Source organism: Pelodiscus sinensis, chromosome 4 (genome assembly GCF_049634645.1).
Source record: "Pelodiscus sinensis isolate JC-2024 chromosome 4, ASM4963464v1, whole genome shotgun sequence".
Taxonomy (NCBI): Eukaryota; Metazoa; Chordata; order Testudines; family Trionychidae; genus Pelodiscus; species Pelodiscus sinensis.
The window spans coordinates 9,264,270-9,287,130 of NC_134714.1; the positions used below are offsets into that span (position 1 = coordinate 9,264,270).

Here is a 22,861-nt window from a genome sequence, read left to right on the forward strand (position 1 = left end):
TCCAGCCCTGCGTGTGGGCTTGCTGCAGCACCCCCACGTTTTACACCTGACTTCCCTGAGCCTAGGGATTAACCCCGCAGTTGACTCACCATCATCTCTGCTAGCCCCAGGTCCCAGCTTCTAGATGGCCCCTCTAGGGTCCTCCCCCCAGGGTCCTGCAACCCCCACAGGCTCTGCAGCCCACCATTCCCAGGGTCCAGACCACCAGCCGTGGTGGCTCCACTGCCACTTGGGGTCCTGTTGCCAGCCCGGGACTCAGCTCCTGGCCTCAGTCTGGGACTCTTCAGCCACCTCCAGCTAGGTTGCCAACTCTCCTGGACCAGATGTACTGGATGTCATTTGCAGCAATGGCAGCTGGTCCGGGAGAGCTGGCACCCCTAGGTGTGACCCTAGCTGGGACTAGCAGTGAGGACAAACAGGTGTGGGCCCAGCTCAGCACCCCCAACCTAAAATTAGGTCCAACATCACTGGTTTTCAGGTCTGAGACACTTAGTCCGGGACACTGGGAAGCTGCTGTATTTGGACTCCTTAATCTGGAGCATGCTATTAAATGAACCATTGTGAATGGCACACTGTTGGAAAGCAGGTACATTTTACTGTTGTATTATTTCCTCATTTTTCCAGTTTGGTCAGAGCCGTTCTGAAACAATCATCGGTGGTGATGATACTGGCCAGACAATCTCAAAAAGCCAAAGATAAAATTACGGTAATAAAGAATAGCCAAAGGTGGCCTAAATGATTCATTGTATTTCATTAAATGCTGAGTGAGCTGATTAGCAAAGACACTATTAAATCAACATTTGCCTCTTAAAAGGACTGAGGCTGTAGTTATAGTTTGGCTTAGACGATAATAATTTATGTAAATAAATTGCATTAGCAAAGCGATTGCATTCCCATTTCAGCTATGGTAACATTTGGGGCCTGTCCCTGGTCCTGCGGCAGAGAGTGGAACGATGGCTACAAGGAGTCCTGTAGCACTTTATAGACTAACATATGTATTGTTAGTCTATAAGGGTATGTCTACACTACAGCACTAATTCGAACTAACTTAATTCGAATTAGTTAATTCAAACTAAGATAATTCAAATTAGTGTATCTAGACCTAAAAACTCATTTGAATTAGCGTTTTGCTAATTCGAAATAGCATGTCCACATTGAGTGGACCCTGAACCGAAGTTAAGGCTAGCCGGAACCAGTGCCAGCAGGGTATCAGGTTAGGACTTAGAGTGAGGAGCTGCTGCCTCAGGCTAGCCGAGGGCTGTGCTTAAAGGGATCCAACCTCCACCCCGGACAGACAGTTCTCAGGGTTCCCAGCTTGCTTGTCTAACTCGATGAGGGACAGCAAAGCAGTCCTGTTTTGGAGTGCCCTGAGTGCCCTCACTTGGCACATCACAGCACTCGGCCATCAGCCCAGCTGAACTTGCCGCAGGCTGCCATCCGGGGAGGTCAGTCGGGGGGCTGTCAGGATCCAGGAGGCCCTGCAGAAGAGCTTCCACCCCGAGGAGCCCGCAGAACCATCCCAGTCCTCCCCATTGGGGGCTCGTGCCCCATTCTTCCCTCACCTCCTTCCACTTACCCGTCCCTAGCCCCCCTTCCTGAGGTAAAAAATAAAGGACACGTGTGTTCAAAATTAGAAACTCTCTTTATTTAACAAAACTGGGGGGGGTGATTAACTTCTGGGGAGACTGGGAAAAGGACGTGGGAGAGGGGAAGAGAGAGGGTGGAAGAGGGGAGGGAGAAACCTGGGAGGAGGGAGCTGGAAAGGGGAAGCCAGGGGAAGAAGGAGGAGGGGAAGTATAAAACTATGGTAAGCCATATCTTAAGTGCTGTGTACAGATGTGGTCTCCTCACCTCAAAAAAGATATTTTGGCCTTGGAAAGGGTTCAGAAAAGGGCAACTAAAATGATGAGGGGTTTGGAACAGGTCCTATATGAAGAGAGGCTAAAGCGACTGGGACTTTTCAGCATAGAAAAGAGGAAACTGAGGGGGGATATGATAGAGGTCTATAAAAGCATGAGTGGTGTGGAGAGGGTGAATAAAGAAAATTTCTTAATTAGTTCCCATAATAGAAGGACTAGAGGACACCAAATGAAATGAATGGATAGCAGGTTTAAAACTAATAAGCGAAAGTTCTTCTTCACACAGCACATAGTTAACCTGTGGAACTCCTTGCCACAGGAGGCTGTGAAGGCTAGAACTATAACAGAGTTTAAAGAGAAGTTAGATAAATTCATGGAGGTTGGGTCCATGGAGTGCTATTAGCCAGGGGGTAGGAACGGTGTCCCTGGCCTCTGTTTGTGGAAGGCTGGAGATGGATGGCACGAGACAAATCGCTTGGTCATTGTCTTCAGTCCATCCCCTCCGGGGTACCTGGTGTCGGCCGCTGTTGGCAGACAGGCTACTGGGCTAGATGGACCTTTGGTCTGACCCAGTACGGCCATTCTTATGTTCTTATGTTCTAGGCTCAGGGCTCAGGGTCGGGGGTCTCACTGGACCAACTTGATTTTCATGCAAACATGCTCCTGGGTTCGCGTGTGGCCTTTGGTGGCCAGGCTCGCAGCTATCCTGCCCTAGACGGCCGCATTCCTGTGCCTAGTGCGGAGATCATTGACATTGGAGGCCTCCCCCCAAACCTGGATGAGGTCCACAATCTCTGCACTAGACCAGGCAAACATCCACCACTTGCGGCCCCGGGCAGGCTCCTGGGAGCCGCCAGCCTGGTCCTGGGAAGAGGCGGAGGGCTGGGTGGCAGCGGGTGGCTGGCTCGTGCTGTGCCAGGTGAAGGGTCTGCTGGCTGGGTGCTGGCAGGCTTGCAACTGGCACGAGCACCATTGCCAGACCGGGCCCCCTTAAAGGCTTCAGGGATGGGACGGGGGCAGAAGAGTGGCCACCAGGGCAAGCTGGGAAGGGCTAGCCTCCAACTAGTTCGAATTAAGTGGCTACACAGCCCTTAATTCGAACTATTTAATTTGAACTAGGCGTTAGTCCTCGTAGAATGAGATTTACCTAGTTCAAATTAAGCGCTCCGCTAGTTCGAATTAAATTTGAACTAGCGGTTTGCATGTATAGACGCTATGAAAGTTAATTCAAACTAACTGCTGTTAGTTCGAATTAACTTTGTAGTGTAGACATACCCTAAGGTACTACAGGACTCCTTGTCGCTTTTGCAGATCCAGACTAACACGGCTACCCCTCTGATACTTGACCTTTTGCTAGTGATTTCAGAGGAGAGCAGGACCTTGGAAAATGGTGAGAGGCATATTTATGACAACTGTAAAATTCATAGAACGAGGGGCCCAGTTCTTCAGACGTGTGTGTACATATCACGTGAGTACATATCACTGAATTACTCAGATACAAAAATGTTTGCAGAACCAGTACTACAGATTGGAGGGATGGGCAGGAGAATGTCCTCCTACCTAAATGTATCTCCAACATTGTGATATAATTTTGAATAGCACATGTCTGGATTTACGCTCATTAAGATAGCAAGAGCTATGTGAATAGCATAGTTCCAGCTACAATATATGGCACACGTAATCAGATTAATAAATTCCATGCCCAAAATGGCCCATCCTAATCATCTAGCCGGACTGCCCGTATTATCAAGCAAAAGAACTTCTTCAAAATAATTCCTAGAGCTGATCTTTTTCAAAAACACCCAATCTTCACTGAAAAATTGTCTATGATGGAGAATCCACCATGACCCTTGGTAAATTGTTACAGTGGTTAATTAATCTGTTAAAAATTTACACCTTATTTCCAGTCAGAAGTTCAACTAGCTTCAACTGCCAGTCTAGCTTCAACTGCCAATCATGGCTCATGCTATCCCTTGCTCTGCTAGACTGAAGAGCCCATTATTAAATATTTAATCCCCATGTAGGTACTTATAGACTGTAACCAAGTAATACATTAATCGTCTTCCTTGTTAAGATACATAGATTGAGCTTCATGAGCCCTAGATGGATAATGACAGTAGGAATGTAAAGGGATAACCTCAGAGGGGTAGCTGTGTTAGTCTGTAACTTTAAAAAAACGATAGTCCTGTAGCACCTTTTATATATATATCATGAGCTTTCGTGAGCAAAACCCACTTCCTTAGACAAGTAGCCCCCTGTGCCTAGCTGGGCCCCTCCCCCCCCCCCATCGTGCTGCAGGCAGGGTCTATGCCACGGTTAATTGGTTAAACATAGTGTTTAACCTAGGCCTGGGCAAAATACAGCCCGCAGGCTGAATCCAGCCTGCCAAGCCACTGGATCCAACCTGCGGACTCAGCAGGAAGCCCCAGGCAGGTTCCCCTGCTTGCCCCGCAGCTCCGCACACCACTCAGAAAAACGGCTGCAGGACTGTTTCTCTTTCAAAACTGTGATCCTGGAGGAGAGGGGGGAAGGCTTCGGGCGCTGCCCCCGCCCCCAGTACAGTCCCATTGGCCGGTTTCTGGCCAGAAACTGGCCAATGGGAGCTGCCTATTTGAATAACAGGCAGCACATGAAGCACCATACCCCCTTCCCCTCCGGCTCAGTTATTCACACAAGCACATGGCCCTGCAGCCTGTGAAGGCATGGGGCAGGCAGGCTGGCTGGCTGGCTGAGAAATGTTTTAAGCTCTGCAAGCATTTAGCTCTGCAGGCAGGCATGCTGGGAGGGCTTCTGGCTGGTAAGTCTCCTGGCCAGAGCCTGTCTCTGGCACCCCAGTCCCTCCCTTTCCCAACCTTCTGCCCTCCCCCCCCCCCCACTCAACATACCCAAATCCTCTGCCCCCTCCTGCACCCATACTCCCTCCCATATCTGGCACTCCAATCCCCTGTCCCAGATCATAATCCCCTTCTACTCTAGGTCACAACCCAAACTCCAGCACCCCAGACTCCTGCCCTAGGTCATAACTGCCTCCTCCACCCAAATTCCCTCCCAGACTCCACTCTCTCTCCTGCACCCTAATCCCTTACTCCAAACTCCCTTCTGCACTCAACCTCCATCCCAGACCCGGCACCTTCTCCATTAATATCATGGAAGAGTGCAGCCCACAACCACTTTCCAAAATCTTGGAGTGGCCTCCCATCAAAAATTATTGCCCACCCCTGGATTAACCGGTTAACTTTTTAAACAGCAGTTTGCATCTCTAAATGACACTTACCCCCTTTGTAAAAGAGTAAGGTCTTTGGCTGGAGGATAATGTGATCTTATCTATTTATATTGATCCTTGACATTTTTCTGATAAATTTTTAAATAAAACACACCGTTTCACTAAAAAATGATGCATTATATGAAAACAATATTTTTGACTAAATTATTCACATTTTCTTCAAGCCACTAACTTCCACCTCAATTGTATTTTTCTTTCACTACCCAAATCCCCAGCATTTGGGGGGTTAAATCAGAATGTTCTATTTCTGGTTACTTGGCGCTTGGGTTGTGTGTTTTCCTTCCTTGGCTGTTGCAGGTTCATCGGCTTTTTCCCATTATATGTGCATCAGTCATCTGACTGATTTCACTCTAACAGATTTACCTGGCATTTGTAATTTAGCAATTCTATCAAATATATTTTGTTTCTTCATCCCTACAAATGCTTATCATTTGCTATGTTTTCACAACAAAGGGCTATAGTCTATTTGGTTTCTAATAATATTGTCTTCTTGTTTTCAAATCTTAAGCATTGATTTGGGTGTGCCAAAATAGAGCACTACTTTAAATTTCTCCATTTCATCTCTTTCCTATAAAGTTTATTGAGAACAGGATGTAACCAATTAGCCAATTAACTGGTAAGAATCACTCTTATCAGCTGATGCTTACCGGTGCCCCTGGGTCCCAGTTAAGTGGTTAACCAGTTAAACGTAACACTTAACTGTTTAACCCAGATTTTACATCCCTAATTAAGAAGCAATCCTACTGCAGCCTCATGCTATGTTTCTGGCTCATCTTGGTTCACTCTCTTTCAGCATTGGCTCAGTTTTGAGGACGGTGCTTGATTTGGTGCTTTTGGTCTCGTTTCTGGCACCACCAAATCCTCAGGCTGCTTTAAGCCATGCTAAAAAGAAGCTGCATGCCGAATGCGGTGGTCCGAACTCTCGCTGTTTAAGAAGGATTTCCTGAATAAACGGGCAAACTCTTGAAAGCAGATAAACAAGGAGGAAGCCTGTGGCACCTTGTAGACTAACCGATTTATTTGGTTCAGAGGGGTAGCCGTATTAGTCTTAAAAAACAAGGAATGAACTGGTAGCACCCCAGACCACTTGTTTTTTAAGTTTATTCTGTACAGATTAACTCAGCTACCCCCGAAGCATCACAGGTGTGTTAGTCTTTGGTGCTACTAGTCTATGTAAGTTAAGTTTAAACGTGTCGATGGAATCATGAGCTTTCCTGGGCACAACCCACTTCTGGGGCACAAGCTGTGGGGGGGGGTGGGAACCCCACAGGGGCTCAGACCCTTTTGTTGCAATTGTATGTGTGTCTGGGCTTGTGGCAAGGGCTTTCCATGTCACGTGTGGGGAGCCACGTCCTGCTGGCCCCAGCCTGGGACTCTCTGGCCTCCTGCCTGGCCCTGCAGAGCCCCGCCCCTCCCAGCAGCACTTCCCCCCGCGTTCCACTAGGGGCCGCTGCGGCGCCCGCTCGCGCTCGCACCGGCACCAACGGCAGGAGGCGGGAAGGCGTCACGTGAGCCATTCTCGCGGCGGGAAATCTGGGCCCGCCTCTCGGGCCAAGGGGGCGGGGCCCGTGAGCGCCTTTTGTCGGGAAGGGGCGGGGCCTGCCGGCGTTGACCTTCCTGTGCGGGAGGGCGGAGGCGCGCTTCCGCTTCCGCGTGCCAGCCTGGGTCGCGCTGCTGCTGCCGGGCCGGCTCCCTCCCTGCTGCCCTCTGTGTGCGCCGAGCGCCTCCCCCCCGCAGGTAGGGAGGTGGCTGGGCCCGCGCCGAGCGCGCCTGGGGGGGCTTCCGCCGGGAGAGGCCTGGAGCCGCCCAGCGGGCTGAGGGCCGGGGGGGGGTAAGTGGCGACCCCGGGGCTGGTCCTCCCCCGTCCTAGCGGCGGCCTCTGTGAGGGGCTGAGGCTGGGGTGGCGCCTCGGGGTCCCTCCGGCGGGTCGTGCCCGGGAGGCGGGGTCCGGCGCCGCAGTGACGTGGGCCCGGGTCGGTAACGCAGCGGGTGGCCCCGCAGGGGTGGACTCGCGTCACGCCCTCCCTGGGCGCCTCTCGCCGCGGGGCCGGGCCCGGCCTCTCCCCCGGGGCCGTTTGTCCCACTCACGCGGCTGTTTAAAAAAAAAAAAAAAAAAAAAAAGCAGGTGCCCGCGCGCGCGGCCATCGTGTCCCGCAGCCCCACGCCCGCTGCTCGTCGTGGGGCCCGGGCGCGCGGCTGTGGGCCCCTCTCCCGCAACACGGCACAAAGGGATTCGGCGAGTGCGGCAGCGCCGCTGCATGACCTCAGGGGCCACTTCGGGAGGGAGCCCGTGGATCTGTTGCCTAGTAGCCGCTCCTAAAAATAGCATTGCTCCTAGTCGGTGCTGGGGTCTGACACCCCGTGAGAAAAGCAAATAGGCCCCGTCCGAAATGTGTTGCGCTGGGGATGGAGTAATAGCACCACAATCCGGAGGTTTTTGTCCGGGAAAAAGAGCATTTTGGCCTTTGCGCTCAAAATGTTCGTTTAAATGTGTGTTAAATTGGGCGCAAGGACACCTTGAAGAAAGCCTTTGGCAAGTCTGTTTCCTTCCAAAAGACAGGACTAGGTAGCACTTTAAAGACTAACAAGATGGGGACTGAATACACCAAGACCATCCCTGACAGATGTCTTTTTAATCTGTTCATAAAAAACTCCAATTACAGGAACAAAAGACTGGGCTATGAAGCACTGTCATTCATGCTTACATTTGACACTTTAGTATGGGCCTTAACAAAGATGCTAATTATCTCACCCATTACAAAATGCAGGACGATGTAGCACTTTAAAGACTAACAAGATGGTTTATTAGATGATGAGCTTTCGTGGGCCAGACCCACTTCCTCAGCTTTTTGATCTGAGGAAGTGGGTCTGGCCCACGAAAGCTCATCATCTAATAAACCATCTTGTTAGTCTTTAAAGTGCTACATCATCCTGCATTTTGCTTCAACTACCCCAGACTAACACGGCTACATTTCTATCACCCATTACAAAGATAGCTTCCCCAATTATCACCCCCTAATATCATTATTTCACAGACACTAACCTTCCCCCCTCATCCTCTCCCACGCCGTTCTAAAATCTGATTTGTCAATTTTATATGTGTTCACTTTTTTTTTGATTGTATCACTTTGGTATATATGGTTGTGCCAATTTTCTTCCACAAATTGATCTGAGGAAGTGGGTCGGGCCCACGAAAGCTCATCATCTAATAAACCATCTTGTTAGTCTTTAAAGTGCTACATAGTCCTGTATTGTTTCAGCTACACCAGACTAACACAGCTACATTTCTATCACTGTTTCCTTCCAGTGTGACTTTAGTGCTGATCCCATGAGATGTAATACTTTTATAACCTGTTTGACTTCGTATACCCTGACGTTCTGATTTTAGAATAAACATTGCATGATATTATCTACACGTGAAATCGTCTGAAGTATGAATTAACCAGTTAAATTTGTCAGTGAGGGTTCTTCATCATAGATGAGTGGGTTTTGCTGGGTTTGGGCCTGGCACTGCATCATTTCTATCAGTGATCTGGATGTGTCACTGGTAAAATTTGCAGATTGATAGAGTGGTAAATAATGAAGATAGAGAACGCCTACAATGTGATTTGAGTCACTTGGCAGCTTGGGCTTGTTTAAAAAAAAAAAGGGAGGGTTTCAGTAGAACTCTGCATATAGATGCATATGTAGGAATAAGGAATGTAGGCCATACTTATAGAATGGGGGGAAGGGGAGGAACTGAAGTCTGGAAACCAGTGACTTCAAAAAGGATTAAGGGGTCACAGTGGACAAGCACTTGTGTATGAGCTCCCAGTGCAGTGGTGTGGCAAAAAGGGCTAATCCTTCCATGTATAAATAAAGGGATAGTGAGATGGCATATGGAGGTTATTTCTGTATACACTGTTATCTTCCATGTGTTAATCCCATCATATGGGGCTGGTACTTAAAATCTTCCTCCAGATCTCTGATACCATAATCCTCTGTCACACCACATGCTAACATGTCTGTTTATGATGCCCCACCATTTCTTTTTTGGCCTGGTCTCTTTTCCTTCACTCTTTATCTGTTGGACTTTTAACCATAGAGTTATCATTACTGTGCTTTACGTTGCTAAAAACCATCTAAGCCTGTATCTCCATCTTTTTATTTATGGGTGTGTTAAGTTTTTCTAATGCACATGTTCCTTACATGGTCTTTTTTGTTTACACTAAGAACATAAGAACGGCCGTACTGGGTCAGACCAAAGGTCCATCTAGCCCAGTATCCTGTCTACCGACAGTGGCCAACACCAGGTGCCCCAGAGAGGGTAGACCAAAGACAATGATCAAGCGATTTCTCCTGCCATCCCTCTCCAGCCTCTGACAAACAGAGGCCAACGACACCATTTTATCCCCTGGCTAACAGCCTTTTATGGACCTAACCTTCATGAATTTATCCAGCTTCTCTTTAAACTCTATTATAGTCCTAGCCTTCACAGCCTCCTCTGGCAAGGAGTTCCACAGGTTGACTACACTCTGTGTGAAGAAGAACTTTCTTTTATTAGTTTTAAACCTGCTACCCATTAATTTCATTTGGTGTCCTCTAGTTCTTCTATTATGGGAACTAATAAATAACTTTTCTTTATCCACCCTCTCCACACCACTCATGATTTTATAGACCTCTATCATATTCCCCCCTCAGTCTCCTCTTTTCTAAACTGAAAAGTCCCAGTCGCTTTAACCTCTCCTCATATGGGACCCGTTCCAAACCCCTAATCATTTTAGTTGCTCTTTTCTGAACCCTTTCCAAGGCCAAAATACTTTTTTTGAGAAGAGGAGACCACATCTGTACACAGTATTCAAGATGTGGGCGTACCATAGTTTTATACAGGGGCAGTAAGATATTCTGGGTCTTATTTTCTATCCCTTTCCTAATAATTCCTAGCATCCTATTTGCCTTTTTGACCGCTGCTGCACTCTGTGTGGAAGTTTTCAGAGAACTGTCCACGATAACTCCAAGATCTTTTTCCTGTTCATTCACTATTCATTCATCTCAACATTTGCTTTTCTGTGGGACATGTTCCCCTTTGTTGCCTATCACTCAAGTCTTGCCTACACTAGAAAATAGGTTGGTATAGCAATGTCAATCAAATCTGGAAAAAACCACACCTTTGAGTGGTGGTGGTAAGATGACTTAAGTTTTTGTGTACAGACCATTAGGTTGATGGAGGAATTCTTCCATTGACCTAGCCACCGCCTCTCAGGAGGTGGATTATCTGTGTTGTCAGGAGAACCATTCTTGTTAGCAAAGGGCATTATCTATGCTGTCACACTTTAAGTATAGATGAGCCCTCGATGCCATACACTAAAACAGTGGTCCATTCAGTTTTATAGATTTTTCTTTTTAAATCTTATTGATAACTTCTTGTCAAATGCTACACCACTTTCCTCTTTCTGAGACAAGCATTAATTACCCTAACTCTAATTTCCTGTTTCTCCAATTACCCTGATTCCCAAACCCATATATTAGAAACTTAGCACTTTTGGAAGTGTCTGCCCATCTAGTTTCAGGAATAATTTTTCAGTGTTCAATTAATTGAAGTCACATACATACTGTCTGTCCTCTGTCTGTTCTGAGCCCATCTCTCTCCAATACATGGCTGAGTTTATCAGGAGCCTCGTCTAGCTTTTCTGCAAACAACTTGCACTAAAGTTCTATGTTGCTTGTGATTTAGCCAGGATGAGCACAGAGATGGGACTTGGTAGTATAACCCAGTGTACATTTCTGGTATCCCTATCTTAAAAGTATGTTGGAAAAATAAGAACAAGCAGGAAAGAACTACAAAACATTTTCAGGGCTGGAGAAAATGGCGTACAGTGAGACTTAAACAGTTTTATCTTTTTAGATGATTGAAAAGAACATTAAAACGTTACTTGACATGAGTGTAAATTCCTTTAAGGGGAGAAAACATCAGGAACTACAGTGCTCTTTAACCTAGTGAAGAAAAGCCTAATAAGAACCAATGGCTAGATGCTGAAGCCAGAAATGCCAAGAGGAAGTGAGGGATTCTCTAACTCATGATTGTTTTTAAATCAAGTATGGGTGTATCTCTAGAGCACCGGTTCTCATACTTTTTGAGCTCCGGAGCCCTTTACATGCGTAAAAATTTATGCAGAGCCCTAGCGGTCCACTGATTGTATGTGTTGTACGTAGCGATGTTTCCAGTTTGTCAACCTCACGGAGCCCCTGGAGATGTCTTGTGGAGCCCCTGGAGATGTCTTGTGGAGCCCCTGGGACTCTGCGGAGCACAGTTTGAGAAACACTGCTCTAGAGAATATGCTTATGCCATATCCGAATTACTAGGCTTAGTACTGGGGTAACAGTGAAAATGAATGGCTTGTGATGGACCCTTCTGTCCTTAAACCCTATGAATCTGAGAATAGAAGCTATGTAATTCTAAGAGAAAATGAAAGAATTAAAAATGTGGTGAGGCAACAAACAGGAATCCCAGCAGGAGGAAAGAATGGGGTAGAAATCTGAAAAGACATTTTAAAAAATTGTCATGCCCATATAGTCGTCTTGTATGGGAGACACTTACTTTGATTTTTAAGATGAAGTATACTTGATTTTCGAGGTATAAATGATACCAAAGGGCATGTGTGTTCATGGCTTGCCCTGCCATTTGCTATGCCTGTCCTGGAAGTAGTTGGCAGTTAGGATTTTTAAATTGTATCTGCAACGAAGTCCTTTTTCCTGTCCAAGACTAGGTGGGGAGACACAGAATAGATATCAAATCTCAGTAGCTAGTTAATGACCTAATTACTAGCGCATTTCCTCCACGTGTACAAGTTAAATTTATAGTGAAGAATAATTGTCCAGGTGAAACTGAATGATATATTTAGGCATCAGGAATGGAAAAAGTGACAGAGGTTCTTATAAAGCATGAAGTATAGGAAAATAATGGCTAATGGATCACTGACACTTCATATTAGTTTTAGCCAGGTAGTACTGGATAGGGAGAGAGCAGCAGGAGGGTTGAACATGATTGGAGTAAAGTTCATAATTCCAAAAAGTCCATGTAAATGTCACTTGTGACTTCACAAGTCTAGTTGTTGGGTTTGCTGTGGAAGAGGGGCTGATAGGTGAAACTGGAGGCTGCTGGAATCTGGTGCCTCATATCATAACTGGATGGGAGCAGTAGGAGCATCTAGCAGGCTCTGTGCTTAGCCTGGATGCTGGTGTAACAGAGTTGTGGTAACTATGCTCAGGTTCAGATTCTTTCCACAGGCCATTCTGGCAGCTCCATCTCTAGAGCCCTGCAAATCCGTGGATATCCACAGGTATGGGTGTGGATAGCTGTGGCTTGTTTTTTGCAGATACAGATGCGGATAAAAATTTTGTATACATGCTGACTTCTATCCATCTCCCTTCACCTGATTGACTGAGTCTTGTCTAAGGATGTTAAGTATCAAGTAAATGACTAATCAAGTACATGATTAGTCAGTAAGGGGCCGCTGTGGCTATGCAGTTTAAATGCAGTAGGAGCCGGGTGTGCAGCAGTCCGGCTCCGACTGCATTTAAACTGCAGAGCCACAGTGGGAGTAGGTCTGTCACCTGGTGCAAGCTGCCCGACTTTTACTACATTTAAAAGGCAGAGCTGCAGTGGTCTGGGCTTTTGACCAAAATAAGTGTCTCCCAAAGAAGACTGAACTATACAGGCATGCAAGTTTCTTACTTCTCTTTTCATATTTCTACCTCATTCTTTTCCTCCCTATTGGGATTTCTGCTTGCCTCACCTCTGCAGTGAGCTGCAGTGGTCTGGACCCAGTGCTGGGTCCTACACTGAGCCTCTGCCTTATAAATGTAATAAGAGCTGGGCCACTCTTACTACATTTAAAAGGCTGTGTCACTGCTGCCCTTCCCCCTGTACCGTGGAGATGGTGCTGGGGGAAACTGACTTTTAAGTTGGCTTCCCCTAGCTCCTGCTCCTCCCTCTCTCCTCCCCCCCCCCCCCCCCCCCCGCCTTTGATATAGAAGCAGCAAGGGGGTAGAATTCAAGTAGTCGACTTGACTACCTGATAAGCCTTGACTATTCGTCTGCTCTTTTACATCCCTAGTCTTGAGCGTATGTGGAGATAAAGGCTGCTGAGATTTGGTGTCTCAAAGCTGCTGGATCTGTTGGAGCAGGGCATGGAACTAACATGGAGGGTGTTTCCAGAGATAGGGGCCTTTTGCCTTTCTCCAAAGGGAGGGAAGTGTGACTTAGGTTTTATTTCTTATAGTTCTGTAATCATCCCAACTCCCTGTCCAGCCCTTAAACCAGAATAACTCCTTATCCCCCAAAATAAGCATTTTAAATAGAATAGTTCATCTTCCAAATTCTTGTGCAAAATTCATGTCAGTTAAATTAATTGTCTTCATTTTTGTTCTCTTAAGTGATAGCAGAGGTATAATGTTTTCCTAGGAAATGCATAGCAACATAGCTGGTTTCAACAGGAAAATGAGATTCCATTTACTGTAAACCACTCCCTTTTCATAAAATGAAGTCAGCATCTCATTTGCTGCAAATCCATGTAATTTTGAGCCCATGGCTAGCAGTACCGGGTAACTTTAAAGTGGAATTATTGAATGTTGCTAAACAAAAGTACATTCCACGATTGAATCGAGCTAGCTGTAGAGAGAGCCTAGCTGGGTGAGGTAATATCTTTTATTGAACCAACTTCTGTTGGTGAGAGACCAGCTCTTGAACCATAGCTTTTTCAGGCCTCAAAGGTACTCAGAGGATCACCGCTAAATGCAAGGTGGAAAAGACTGTTTAACATAGCTAGCATGTATTCTAAAGGACCATTCAAGGAAGAGTGGTCTCTTACCAGCAGAAGATGGTGCAATAAAAATATTACCTCATCCACTAGTCTCACTAGTATCCTGGAACCAACATGGCTATAACTCCACTGCATCTAGCTAGTTATAAGCATCTATGAAGAGTATGAAGGAAAAAACACTTTAAATGAGGCACTCTCAAATTGATCTGGCTTAATTGAAACATAAGAATGGTCATACTGGGTCCATTGCCAAAGTAAAAATTGTTGTTAAAACCTCACATCAGGTTGTGTTCCTCTGTAATTTAAAGGAATAAAACAACTATGTATTGTTTTTAATGGTAACATTGTCAGTCACCACAGAAAAATATTCATTGACTATATTTGACTAATTTTACAGATGTTCAACTAACTTCTGAAATAGTTTTTGGTTAAATAGTGCAAAACAGTTGAATGTACAATTTGAAAAATACCAATGATATTTGATGAATACTGTTCAGCCAATTCTATTTATTTTGGTTTTGCTTTTGATTATTTTTTTTCTCTTTCCAGATACACTTCCCTTAGTCATTTCTATAATAAAACATGAGTTGGCATAAGACCATAAGAACGGCAGTACTGGGTCAGACCAAAGGTCCATCTAGCCCAGTATCCTGTCTACTGACAGTGGCCAGCACCGGGTGGACCGAAGACAATGATCAAGCGATTTGTCTCCTGCCATCCCTCTCCTGCCTCTGACAGAGGCCAAGGACACCATTTTATCCCCTGGCTAATAGCCTTTTATGGACCTAATCTCCATGAAATTATCTAGCTTCTCTTTAAACTCTATTATAGTCCTAGCCTTCACAGCCTCCCCTGGCAAGGAGTTCCACAGGTTGACTACACGCTGTGTGAAGAACTTTCTTTCATTTGTTTTAAACCTGCTACCCATTAAGTTTGCAGATGATACCAAACTGGGTGGGGTTGCAACTTCTTTGGAGGATAGGGACATAATTCAAAATGACCTTAGCAAGTTAGAGAAATGGTCAGAGGTAAACAAGATGAAGTTTAATAAAGAGAAATGCAAAGTGCTCCACTTTGGAACTGATTGTTCCTTTCTTACATACAAGATGGGAAGCGACTGTCTAGGAAGGAGCATGGCGGAAAGGGATCTAGGGGTCATATTGGACCACAAGTTGAATATGAGTCAACAGTGTGATGCTGTTGCAAAAAAAGCAAATATGATTCTAGGTTGTATCAACAGGTGTGTTGTAAGCAAAACTCGTGAAGTCATTCTGCTGCTCTACTCTGCACTAGTTAGGCCTCAGCTGGAGTACTGTGTCCAGTTCTGGGCGCCACATTTCAAGAAAGATGTGGAGAAATTGGAAAGGGTACAGAGAAGAGCGACAAGAATGATTAAAGGTCTAGAGAACATGGCCTGTGAAGCCAGGCTTCATGAACTGGGCTTGTTTAGTTTGGAAAAAAGAAGATTAAGGGGGGGACATGATGGCGGTTTTCAAATATCTAAAAGGGTGTCACAAAGAGGAAGGAGAAAATTTGTTCCTCTTGGTTTCTGAGGACAGGACAAGGAGTAATGGGCTTAAAGTGCAGCAAGGGAGGTTTAGATTGGACATTAGGAAAAAATTCCTAACTGTCAGGGTGGTCAAATATTGGAATAAATTGCCAAGGGAGGTGGTGGAATCTCCCTCTCTGGAGATATTTAAGAACAGGTTAGATAGACATCTGTCAGGGATGGTGTAGACGGAGCTTGGTCCTGCCTTGAGGGCGAGGGGCTGGACTCGATGACCTCTCGAGGTCCCTTCCAGTTCTATGATTCTATGAATTTCATTTGGTGTCCTCTAGTTCTTCTATTTAGGGAACTAATAAATAACTTTTCTTTATCAGCCCTCTCCACATGGAGGTATTATTTCTTTTCTTCCTTTAGGTTTTATATTGTAATTTCTCCCACAAATCTCTACTTCTCTTCAGGTCAAAACAGATAAGAAAATGCTCTTCTAGCCTCTCCAGTTCACTCCTTCCCACTTCATACCTATCTTTGCACCATAGGGTTTAAAGGTTAATTGGAGATCTACTAGCCAGAAGATTAAATCTACTAGCCAGAGATTGATACAAAGGTCAGGTTTACACTACAGACTCTTGCACCTCCGCTACTTTACTCCTCCCTTAGCCTTTTGGCCACAGTGATAAAGTGGCAACTGCTAAGCGTTCTGTCCCTTGAGATTTCTGGTGGCCACACAGTATCTCCATTACTTTGCACCTCCTTTGTTTGTGAGCATCCTCCATGAGGAGCTCAAGAGCCAGCCTTCGCAGTCCTTCAATTTGCCCAAGCAGCGGACTGAAACTGTCTTGATTCATCTCACTTTTGCCCATGCTGTTCCAAATAGCAGCAGTAAAAACAGACAAGGTGGCTTGGTGTTCACCCTTCTGCACTTGAGAGAGTTCTGAGCAGTAGTAGACAATGGAATGGTTTGTCTTTAGACACAGACAGCATCGGTTTGTTCATATTTTGAAGGTTGTCTTCACAAATGTAATGCTACTTAAAATGAGAGTTTAGATTCTGCAGAAACTGAGGGCACTTGCCTGTAGCAGCTTCCAACTTATCATGAGCACAGGGACTTTTTAAGCTCTGGTGATATGATCCAGTTACAGCATAGGTAGGTCCCATCTACCATGTTGTGACTGGATCCCTGATATGCTGGAACTAACATAGACTGGGGTGGGCAATAATTTTTGATAAGTGGTCAAGGGCCACATTCTTGCATCATAATAATGGAGATGCAGGGTCTGGAAAGGAGGTTGGGTGCAGAAGGGAGCTTGGGTAGAGGATTGGGTTTCAGGAAGGACTGTGGGGTTCAGGAGTGTTTGGGTGCAGGAAAGGATTCTGACCTGGAGGAGGGATGCAGGGCCTGGGGGGGGGTTGTGAAGTGGGGCAGGACATTGGGGTGCAGAGTCTGGGAGGAGGTATGGGTGTAGGAGCACAGGTGCAGATAGGTTTTTGTTATCATCTAGCATAGAGGGTTCAGGATGGAGGAGGGGAGCAAGGCGTTGTGCTGCCAAGTGCAGGTTCTGGCCAGGAGATGCTTTCTTAGATGGCTCCCAGCCAGCAGCCCAGCAAGACCCTCAGGCTGCCTGCCTGCCTGCCTGCTACACCTGTGCATACCACTCAGTGCAACTGGCGCTGTGTGTGTGTGTGTGTGTGTGTGTGTGTGTGTGTGTGTGTGTGTGTGTGTGTGTGTGTGTGTGTGTGTGTGTGTGTTGGGGGGACGTGTTCTCTGCACACCATGTGCCCCTGATGTAGACAGAAGTCTTACTAACAAACTCTTCACCCATGAAAGAACTGCCTTAGTTAGTCCTGGTAACAGATGGATATCTGTTCGGCTCTAAATCATAACAAAGCCATGGTTGGAGAAACACTGACCTATAGTAGAGTAGAACTGTTGTGTGCAGTGAACCCAAACAAATAGGCAGGAATTAGCTTCCTTACAAGCTCTTGCTTGAAATACTTTGTTTCAACCAACTTTCTTTTATGTTTCAGAAAAATGTCTGGAGCTGATGACTTTTCGGTAAGTAAACAAATTTCTTTCTTAAATTGCTTAGTCAAGCAGCTTGATTCCCTGTTCCAGACAGTTATTTAAGAAAAAATGGGGAGGTATTTTTCTTGGTCCTGTAGTGAGTAGGGTAGTCCACAGAGCTAAATATACTAAACTGTGAGATGGTCTCCTTGTCAGGGTTGAGTTCATTACAATCTAATTCTAACATGCTGTCCTCAAGGTACCTATGTGGAAGATGCTTAAAGACCCTTCTCTCTGACTTTGCACGGAAACATTTGCTTATTGCCATATATGGTAGCTCTCCTTTTGTTTTGTATTCTGACATGCTGTAGCTATAAAACCTCTTGACTTCTATTCTGAAGAGAAGCTAGGTGAAATTAAGCTCCACCATGCAAGAGCTAATGTAGCTTTACCTAATGTTGTTGTATACGGTTAGTAATGAATTGCTATGCACAGTGAGTGATTTCAATATTAGGCCGTTTGCAGTCTCATTGGTGCTTTATTTTCTAGTTGGCAGATGCTTTACCGGATCATTCACCTGCTAAAACCTCCAATGTGAGCAATGCAAAAGCTGGTCAACAACCTAGTCAACAACCACAAGGCTGGCCAGCTTCCAATCCTTGGAACAGCCCAAGTGCTCCACCGACAGGCCCATCTGGATTGCCACCAAATACATCCGCTTCCAGCGTGCCATTTGGACCGCCCCCGACAGGAATGTATCCTTCAATGCCCCCTGGACCGCCTGCTCCATTTCCACCTCCTCCTACTGGACCCTCTTGCCCTCCTCCCAGTGGTCCATATCCACCCCCATCTGTGCCAGGTCCTGTCCCACCTGGGCAATATCCTCCACCAAATATGCCCTTTCCAGAGCTTCCAAGACCATATGGTGGTCCAACAGAGCCAGCTGCACCTCCTGCTCCTGTTGGGCCATGGGGATCCATGCCCTCTGGAGCATGGGGATCAACAATGGGAGGGCAGTATCATGCACCTAGTATGCCATATCCACCCCCAGGGCCATATGCCACTCCTACCCAGACGCCAGGGGCTGCACCTACAGTGCCATGGGGTACTGTCCCACCTGGAACATGGGGACCTTCACCACCAGGTCCATTTCCACCACCCACAGGATCATATCCAGCTCCAGGACTATATCCTACACCCCCTAATCCTTTTCAAGTGCCATCTGGTCCTGCTGGTGCTCCATCAATGCCTGGTGGTCACCATGTGAGTATTTAAATTGAGCTTTGTTGAACGGTTCCAAAATTCATCACACATAAGTCCTCATGTTGGGCAGTGGAAGCGCCACTTAATCAAATTGTATGGACTGTTAGGACTGCTATGTAACTTTTCCAGGCACTGGTTTAATAGGAATTTTGTAGTCACGGGGAGTTAAAAGTATTGACATACTCTGATTTGAAATGCTATGAAACCTGAGAGATATGATAGTTGTCTTTAGGGTTGTATTTTTATGGGCCTTCCAGAAATACTTCCATGTTAAGCATAGTTTTGATTTGCTTTCTAAACATGAGCATGCAGCTATATTCCCTTGCTCAAACAAGAGAATGAAATAATTATTTCTAGACAGACTAGACTCTAAGGGTATGCCTACATGAGCACTCTTGTGGGTAAAACTTATGTCACTCGGGGGGGGGGGGGGGCGGGACACCTCCCACAATGTTTCACTGACAGAAGCACTGGTGTATTCAGCACTATGTCCACTGAAGATGCTACTGCTGCTCGTTGGGAGTGGTTTAATTATGCCAAATGGAGAGCTCTTTCCCATTGGTATAGAGTGGCTACATGGGAGACATTATAGTGGCAAAGCAACATGGGTACAGCTTTGCTGCTGTAAGGTTTCTAGGGTAGATATAGTCTTAGAATGTAGAACTACCAGCTTAAAAAAAAAACCCTATTAACAGCTGACTTGTACACTTAAATTTGTCCGTGCCTTTAGTTGAGACATTTGCTTAGTGCTGATTTGACGATGTATTGTCTTGCTTAAAGCTATACATTGACTTTGAATTTTATGTTTTAATTTTTTACAGCCTTACCGTTGAATTCATGCTGGGCAACAAAGTACTGTAGCTTTCCACCTTCATCCACTATTTACAGAGATTTTTAAATTTTTTGTTTCAGTAACTTTTGGAGAATTGTGAAGCGCACTCGCCTCTTGTATGTACTTCTGAGGTATGAAAGAGCAATCTGCATAAATTTAACTTGCTCATATGCTGGCATCTTTTGTTTTATTAAAGTGAATTAGGATGAACAGACCAAGCCAAATCCTGTGTTTTTTACATAAGGCAGAGTTTCCTTTGGGGGAAAGAGAGAGTTGCCAAGTGAGTAAGGATTACAGGATCAGGCTTACTGAAAAGTTCAACATAAAGTGTCAGTGAATGCTTTAAGTTTTTTTTATCAGATTTGTGGTGGTCACTAAATGGATGGATAGTCATATTTTGTCTATTTTCAGGTTATTCCAGAATATTGGTAAAAACAATAGGCTTTTTTTGAGATTTCTTTGTGAAGTCTCAAGTATTTTTAAACATGCTACAGTAATTCAGCATACTAAAGAGAAATGAAGCATGTGAATTTGAAGGCATTCTCAGCATATATATAAATACACACACTCAAGCACAGTTTCTCTTGGATTCTGGGACTACAGCTGAGCAGTTAAAAGGCAGAAGTCTTAGTCTAACACGTTTGCACACCTGTCCACATTTGCGAGCAGGCATTTGTGTGCAAATCAAGTAGCTGGATGTGCAGTTCAATCAATTTAAATCCACAAATGTGAGGTTTGTACGTGAAAATGAGGGTATCATTTTGCCAGCCCAAAATTAATAGTAGTGACTGGAAGTTTTGCTTGTTCTCCCTATAAAGATAAACTGCTTCCAACTGGGAGATAATCCTTTCTCTTAACTTGGGTTCTAGCCATCTGAAATTTGGCTTTGCTGCCAAGATGTATAAACTCAATTTGCATGTTTGAAAATTAAGCCTGAGTTCAAATTAATGTAGTCCAGTGGCTTTTGACATTCCCACATAGTCTTTTCATCTAGCTAGATCATTAGAATACATCTCTCTTCAGCCATATTTTGGAAATGAGCTGGTTTTATGTCAGAGCTCCACTGAACATAGTAACTGGGTAGTCCCTTTGTTCATACCTAGGTGTATGTTGTACCTTATTGAATGACCTGCTCTTGGGTGGTTTTAATTGAATGACTAAGATTCTGCATTCTGTGTCTTTCATCTGGATGATCACTGCTGTCCATTTCATTCTGACACAGAATCTTTAGGGAATTACCATGAAGATAGTTTTGCATTACCAAGACATTGTTCACTAAGACTTGGGCTCTTTTAAATTTATCATGGTACTTTGATTACCTAGACTCTTGGACCACGCAGAAGTTATTTGATCTCAGCTAGGGAAGTCTTATTTAGCCTCTGTTGGTGGAATTAAAAAACAGAATTAGTAATACATCAGCTCGTTAAGAAATCCCTTTGCATAGTGGAACTGTGAAATCAAGGTACCTTTCTCTTCCCTCCCTTCTTATGGACTCCTGCATGCTCAGAGTAGTGGACTTTTAAAAATAAACTTAGTGGCCCGATAGTGATGTTGGAAACAGGCTTAGCCTCCAGGAGCAGAATTGTACTGAATAGCACCACCTGTGAAGGAATGGTGGCCATTCCAGCATACTGACCTGAGGTCTGATAAATAGCCAAGGTAGGTATGTTTTTAAACTAGGTAGGCAATATTGGTTGATCACAAACTAAGACTTGTCCCTAATATTCAGCATAAATCATAGAATCTATGAACACTGGAAATCAGAACCAGAAGAAATTTTTAAATAGGATCTTTCATAAATTTAATGCAGCATGCTATTCCTATAGAATGTACACTTCAAAAATTCACTGTTGAATGGGCTTAAATTTCTCCAAGACTCATGACTTTGTACACATGACTAGCAAACCTGCTTTGACTGCATCTGCATTTGACATCTGCAGCCTTAGTCTGTACATTGAGCTAAGGAAAACATAGCTTATTTAAATGAATTGATCCTGTAGTTTCAACACCGTGGATTGAACATGTACTGGTCTAGGTCTGTTTGTAGGAGAAGGGCCAGATATAGCAAATACAAACTAGGTGTAGAAATGATTTTAAATTGGGATTATCAAAAGTAAATAAAATAGATGTCTGGGTTCTTCCCGGAATAGGCAGGATTTGTTATTGGAAAGGTTAGGCTAAAATTCAGATATATGGGACACTTTTAATGTATATTCATATTGCTTGAAGTCATGAAAACTGTTTCATATCCCCTTTGTTTTGTGAGCAAGGTTCCTTGCATAGCAGTGAAAGGGTTTTACCTGTTAATCTATTGTGTAAAAGCTCAAGTTGTCACTATGTACTGTGTAGTAACTTTATCACATGTATTGTCAAGTGTGAGCAACTTCTGGCCTGAAGCTTTTGCGATGGAATTTGTAAATTTCTATGCATCATTTAAGTTAAATTGCTGAGAAGTTTGTTTTGACTTGTGCTTTGAGATTGACATTCTGCATTTGTTTACAATATTAAATATAAGCAATCACACCTTAAAAGTATAGACTATCACCTGCTGCTGTATTTTCTTTAGATGAGACAAATATTGCTGTATGATAGTGAAAGGCTATAAAAACAGGATTTGATATTTTTTTGAAAATGCTGTCACTTTTGTATAAGATTAGACATTAAACGTATTTTCAAGACTGATGTTTTTCTGTCCTTCAGTTACTGCTTTTAGCCACTTTTGCTACGTTTCCGAGCACAAATTGATTGTGAATAGCTAAACCAGCACTTCCCTGAATGAGGAGAGTAAGGTAAAGCTGAATATAAATTTGGAATTGTTTTGGCTTCTACAAAAGCTCTATGACCCTTGGATTCAGGTTCTGTAGCAATCATGGATGTAACTAGGGATGTGAAAATGTAACTCTGTAACCACTAAAAATCTTAGCAGTTAGACGCGCTGCAGGCTCTGCAGTGTGAAGCTTAAATAAGCTTTATACTGCAGAGCCCGCAGTGAGGCCTTTCCAGAAGTGGGGTTGGCAATGGCTTCCCGCCCTGCAGCCAGTGAGCCAACGTGAAACCTGCAGCAGGGGAGGAAGGCCCCTACTGGTTAACCCGAACTGGTCAGTCTCACCCATTAAGGGTGAAGCTTGCCAGTTAACCTTTTACATCCCTAGATGTAACACTGCAATACTGTCTGTAGCATATTCACCTCTGAGGTGGAGCTTGTGTTTTTAAACTGCCTTGCTAGCTAGTGGGAACTGGATGTCCTAGATATGAATGCTCACAATTCGATAGTGCTTCGGCGTTGTCTAAAATGGAGCCGGTATCATTTTATA

At 44.8% G+C, this 22,861-nt stretch overlaps 1 protein-coding gene across 1 annotated transcript; it reads left to right on the forward strand.

Annotated features, from left to right (window-relative positions):
• The first annotated feature begins 6,723 nt into the window (after window positions 1-6,723).
• Window positions 6,724-22,229, forward strand: MAPK1IP1L (mitogen-activated protein kinase 1 interacting protein 1 like). The gene is made up of 4 exons (XM_075926243.1): window positions 6,724-6,879; window positions 17,476-17,503; window positions 18,002-18,715; window positions 19,537-22,229. Exons 2-4 carry the CDS (start codon window positions 17,480-17,482, stop codon window positions 19,546-19,548), a joined length of 750 nt encoding a protein of 249 aa, XP_075782358.1. The 5' UTR covers window positions 6,724-6,879; window positions 17,476-17,479; the 3' UTR covers window positions 19,549-22,229.
• The last annotated feature ends 632 nt before the right edge of the window (window positions 22,230-22,861 follow it).

Bases quoted from the DNA above. Each gene is read 5' to 3' on its own strand.
- MAPK1IP1L (XM_075926243.1), top strand. From the start codon at position 17,480: ATGTCTGGAGCTGATGACTTTTCG. The intron at 17,504-18,001 runs GTAAGTAAACAA...TTTATTTTCTAG, and splicing joins CTGGAGCTGATGACTTTTCG to TTGGCAGATGCTTTACCGGA.